We start from the raw sequence: 6,000 nt of genomic DNA on the forward strand, positions 1-6,000 counted from the left end.
TTGACTATTAGACTCCAAAAGGAAGCCTGGTCTTTTGATTTTGCTGCAGTGATTAGATCAGACCATGTTTCCTCATCCCAGGCTTTTTTTGTTTATACAAGAATTTTATTATATATGCGCCTTTTATCTCTTATTTCTTGTATATTCTTATTCCTTACTGCCTGGATTAAGGTGGTTTTAGCTAATCGGCACTCTTTGTTGTACCAGGGATTTCCTATATTAAGATAGTGGTCTTTAGTTTCCTTTTCCTTCTTATATATTTTACTCAGAAGAGGTGTCAGTGGATCCACCAGGCTACAATGCATGTCTAGTACAGAGCATTCCCCTAAGGGGAGATCCTGGAAAGATGCCACAATGTCAGCAAATGTATTATAAATGCTTGTCATTGTCGCATCTTTAGCTAGGATACATGGCCATTTGAAAGCTTGTCTATTATTAGTTATTTGGAGTTCTCCAGTACTCAGATTATTCCCTTCATCCCCAGATGAACTAGTTCTGAAAGATTGGGGTTCTAAAATTAGATGTAACAGCAAGTGGTCACTCTCCGTCCTGGGGTAATTTTAAAATCTACAATTAGATGCCACAAACTAATTGAAACTAGTATAAAGTCTATGTGGCTCTTAGAGGTCCCTCTGCTAAATGTGGGTGCCGTTGGTCGGTCTGACTGTAACCGGCCATTGCATGCCCTTAAATCATGTCCTACGGTTAATTGTAAAATGCGTGCTGCCGCAGCCGTACATTTTACCTCCCCATTGCTATCCAGGGCCAGAATATTATTTGCCATGTCTTGCTCCATGAATATGTTATCAAAGCCCGATATTGGTTCGTACTTACAATTAAAGTCACCACCAACAATTATTTGTGAGCTGGGATCTATTGTGTCAAGATAAGAATAGAGTTGTTCTATAATCTGGGATTCCTTGTAAAGTGGATTTGGCCTATTGTATACATTAATTAAATAAAGGTTTTTTTAATCTCTTGTAACTATTTTTACGCCCAGCAGGTTCTGGGACTGGATAAGGAGAGGAGTAGTTTTGATTTCCAGGGTGATCCTTATCCACATCACCAAGCCTCCAGACGGTCTCCCTCTTACAGAGGGAGTAGCATTCATGCAAAATGTTTTATAGCCAAGTCTATGGGGAATTTCCAGTGACCAAGTCTCTTGTAAGAGTATTATATCAAATTGGTCTATATAATTACACCAAATCGTATCTTGAAGATTCTTATTAATCCCTGCTATGTTCCAAGACATGAGATTTACTTCCAGATTTACACTTATTTGTAGTGGTTAGTGGGTGGGAGTGGGTTCATTATGTTGTTAATGTCGTGCCTGGGTCCCACTTCCGGATCACGGCTGTATGTTTGTGTAGGCGCTACAGCCCCTACTCCCCCTCCCTCTATAGAATCCTTTTAATGCTTGGTTAGTGGGAAGGATATGTGCTATTTCGCCGAGATGAATATCCTTACAGTATTTACCAGTGGTTTTATGGAAATACTTGGACTATTTAGTCAGTCTAACTCGTCCAATGTCGATAGACCTTCAAATCTATTTGTCAGAGGGACATGGAAGGTCTGCTACCTGGGATTGCCACCATACTCTGGCTTGTAAAAATAGCCCAGCGGAAGGACACTGATGCATGTACTTAGATCATGGGGTTCTTCCCTAAGTTCTAATATCCTCCTAGCTTGTTGTGGTCGCCTAAAGTTAATCACTACGCAGTCTCCTCTGATGTTCTTGGATGATTCACCCAACCACCCAACTCTTCTAACCATCAATATGTCACCAGTGTTTGCTGGATGAAATCGTTTAAATTTTACCAGCCAATCCAATGCTTTATTGCATAGATTTTACAAGGATTCTTTTTGTTCCCTTTTTAGGGTTGGGACTCCAGTTAGTACTATCACCTACGGTGAGGATGCAGGCGGTAACTGCAGGACATCGGTGTTTGGGGTTAAGTCAGTTCCTTTCGGGCTGTACACTGTTGTCTTGTCCGAATTTATATTCGGACTTCCCTGGGCCAATTGTATGTGTGTGCTCCCAGTACTATCCCCCTCATTATCGTGCATGTCCTGTTTATTTCCTTCTCTAGATCTATCATTCTTCTGTGTGGAATTCCTAAGTTTTGCAGGTCTTTCTACTCTCTGTCCTTTTGGCACAATTTGTGGTGGGTCATTACCCTCGCACATGGGGACAGTGGCTGAAGTTAAAGTTAAAGTGCTATTCCTTCCAGCATTTCCCAGCTCTTTGCATAAATGCTATATCCTTAAAACAAGCTGGGATAAGCATACTGACAGGCAATGTTCTAATTTGTCCACTTTTTCATTTAACACAATCTCTAGAGAGTGTTTTAATTTTATTTCAAGCTTCCCAATAGTTTCCTCGAGCCATGGGGTGTGTAATAAATTCTCACTCTCTGTTTGAGTGCCTATGGTTTTACTTAACACTATATTCCCCCCGTTTCATAATTAAATGTATTCTTCTGCCGTGTCCCCCCAGTTTTCTTGGTGTTGTTATTTCTCACTGGGGGATTTACTGTTTTTTTCTTAGGGAAATAACCTTGGGCCTTAGGCCCTGCCGCTGTTCTATAGTTGCGGAGCCTTGAAGACAAGGCTGGGCTAGTTTTAGAATTGTCCTCCTCAAGGGTAGAAGCCAGGGGGGTACTTGGAGTTTTAGATAAACGTGAGGCATTCAGTGTGGTTGCTATTGGGCTTGGTGGGGCTATTTAGGTCGTATCTAAGGGAGGTGCTGTCAGGGTAAGGGTTTGGACACTACGAGCATCTAAGTTTGTTTCATCCACAATATGGATTATATCATCTACACTACCTAACCCTCGTTCCTGTCCCTCTGCAGTAGTATAAACTAGGGGGTATAAGTTAACTACTGGGGATTTGGCTTTGCTAATCGCTCCCAACGAAGACCTCTTATGCTCCTCGGATAAATGATATCATCTACACTACCTAACCCTCGTTCCTTTCCCTCTGCAGTAGTATAAACTAGGGGGTATAAGTTTACTACTGGGGATTTGGCTTTGCTAAATCGCTCCCAACGAAGACCTCTTATGCTCCTCGGATATGCCGAACGATAATCTTTTCTCCGTCAGAATTATCTCATGCTGTAAGACTGAGTCAGCTCTATTCAGAAAAGCATCCAGAGTTCCGACCACTCCCCCCCCACTCTCTGTACGGTTTTCCGTTTGGTTGCCATAAGGACCACACAAAAATATAAAGGGAATTAAAGTCACTAGCCAATGTCTTATTTCCTCAAAGTATCCTAGATGACAGTAGGGTGGCCCAGCCCGGCCTCCTCCGGCCCCGGACGGCCACAGACGGCCCGCCCTTAGCCCGCCCTTAGCCCGCCCTTAGCCCGCCCTTAGCCCGCCCTTAGCCCGCCCTTAGCCCGGTCTTAGCCCGGTCTTAGCCCGGTCTTAGCCCGGTCTTAGCCCGGTCTTAGCCCGGTCTTAGCCCGGCGTCGCCCTTGCGCGTCCCACTACGCGGGTGCTCGCCTTGGTTTTTAAGCGCCTCCAGGCGCAGAAATCAGCTGGAGCGGCTTCCTGCCGCAAGTCACCCTGGGGATTGTAGTCTCCCCCTCTCAGCGGCCGCGCCGGGATGGAAAAGGCGGCGGGGGAGACAGGAGACAGGAGCCAGGAGCTGGAAGCATGACCGGCAATAGGCAGGTGAGTCAGGGAAACCACAGGGCTGCAGGCAAAAATGTCCGGGTATTCTGTTAAGCGAACCCGCTCCCCCGGGGCTGGCCTTGGTTTTTAAGCGCCTCCAGGCGCGGAAATCAGCTGGAGCGTCTTCCTGCCGCAAGTCACCCTGGGAATTGTAGTCTCCCCCTCTCAGCGGCCGCGCCGGGATGGAAAAGGCTGCGGGGGCGGGGGAGACAGGAGCTGGAAGCGTGACCGGCAATAGGCAGGTGAGTCAGGGAAACCACAGGGCTGCAGGCAAAAATGTCCCGGTATTCTGTTAAGCGACCACACTCCTGAGGGAGCACATTTCCAAGCCAGAACTTAGAAGGCCCCACTGTACCTTAGAAGCCCTTGTGTCTTAGCACCAGCAGGTGGACCCTTGTGGTGGCAAGTATGGGTTAACCTTGAAGGTCTGTCCACCACAAATCAATGCCTCCAGTCTTGCGGGCAGCCCTACGAAGCAGCACACCCTAGAATGACAGGGACTGTCACTGATGTTACATAACGCTTGAGGACAGTCCACCTCACCCATTAGTACCTCCATTAGCCTTGTTTCAACAATAGTAAAACTCACCAGGGATCGGCAATGCAGGATTTGAATGTACGATAAACTTTGCAACCTTCAAGGTCTCTCTGTTTCATGCACTAACACTTTTAACATGTGCTGCCTGCTTTGTGGCCACTGGAATGATGGATCAATGGAGGACAACATTATTTTGCAGTGTTGACTAAATTATGCAGCAAAAAAAAGGCTGCAGCGTAATGTAGTACATTTTCTGATCCTTGATTATTTTGACAATTTTACACATACTAACAGTCTCTGCAAAGATTTTGCCTCATTAGTACCAGTGTAACATACAAATGCAGCAGTGAGAACGGTGATCAGTCAACCTTAGATCCGTTTGAACTACAAATAAGTGTTTTTCTTAACATCGTCAGATTATGCAGCAGATTATGTATTGCGTGGCAAATATGGCAGAGCCATAATTATGTGGAAAACATTTGCAAACTAGGGTAATTTACAATTCATGTTTGAACTGCTCTTGTGGAAAAATGGAGAAGTGCTGATGACAAAAACTGCATGGCTCGGAGAAAAATGGCTTGTTATTACACTTTTAATCGTATTTGGGACATTCTGTGATTGGAAACATATTCCACTTTGCGAATATATTTTAATGTCAATAAATCATATTGAACCTTGAATAAATATGTGTATCCACTGGTTGAATTAAATAACATAATAAGCTGTAACTGGCCAGTGAAATGCCAAATAAATACAAAACATTGGGATGTTTTGCTCTTTCTGGCCACACCCCTTACCCCGCCCACTGATCCAATCTTCAGGTTATTCCCACCCTCCCATTCTCCACTCACAGTCCCCCACAGTTTGTTTCCCCCACTGATAGCAACACACTGTTCGTGTACAGTATATCTCAATCATTCATGTTGTCTCAAACGCGTTACAGCTTCGGCAACATACTGTAGGTGGGCCTTTCTAGAATATTGTACATGGCCATTACCGTTTACAAGCCAGGAGCTCTGGTTCCATTTTACGGCGCAAACACTCGCACTTTTGTGATGATAAAACAACCAAGGAAAAGGCTAGTAGGGAACAGCTGCAATTGTTCTTTAAACGGAACTATAAACTACAAATCACTGCACGGGTACAACACACTAAATCGCCTTAGAACCTATTGTGAATACTTTGTAAAGGCAAAATCTCCTAGCCAGAGGAGTGCTCGCTTACCCTAGATTCATCGCTGCTGCTCCGTACAAGGATCCCCAGTAGTTAACGAAGGGAGATCTTTTCCCATGACACCCAGACCAAGCTCAGCTTATCCCAGTTTCAACAAGCACTTCCTGGAGTCACACTGTATACCTTGGTTGCTGCCATCAGTTAATGAGCCATTGCCCCACAGGCGCTCCTCTGGACCAATCAGCGAGCTCCTTGCTTCGAGGCTGCGTTCATATTCACTAGAATAGAAGAGACGACCGAAATGTGTCAGTTTGCTAAACCGCGATGACAGGCTCTTTGGGCAGGTTTTATTATGTGGCCATTTTGCAGTGCTCATTTGACCAATAAATGAATTAGCAACTCAAACTGAGCTCGAAAAAAGTGAAAGATTCTCAGATAAATTGATACTTCTAGCAAGAGCTACCGTATTTTCAAGAGGGTCAAATACAAAATTAGAATTCCTAAAATAGTTTAATTTTAGTTGAAATAGTTTTTTTTTAAATAGTTTTTTTTCCAGTCTTACGTAGAAATGTTTTTTACTGCTTTTTAAAATAATTAACATTCTTTGTTCGCCGT

At 44.3% G+C, this 6,000-nt stretch overlaps 1 protein-coding gene across 1 annotated transcript in view; it reads right to left on the bottom strand.

The window, feature by feature from the left end:
* The window catches only part of CCDC66 (coiled-coil domain containing 66), a 262,436-nt gene extending 256,858 nt beyond the window's left edge, over positions 1 to 5,578 (bottom strand). Inside the window, exon 1 of the mRNA XM_086939128.1 lies at positions 5,437 to 5,578. Within this exon, the coding sequence (XP_086795254.1) occupies positions 5,437 to 5,447 (11 nt within the window). The 5' untranslated portion in view covers positions 5,448 to 5,578. The remainder of the gene's footprint in view (positions 1 to 5,436) is intronic.
* Between the last annotated feature and the right edge of the window lie 422 nt (positions 5,579 to 6,000).

Source organism: Lissotriton vulgaris, chromosome 9 (assembly GCF_964263255.1).
Source record: "Lissotriton vulgaris chromosome 9, aLisVul1.2, whole genome shotgun sequence".
NCBI classification, from domain to species: domain Eukaryota; kingdom Metazoa; phylum Chordata; class Amphibia; order Caudata; family Salamandridae; genus Lissotriton; species Lissotriton vulgaris.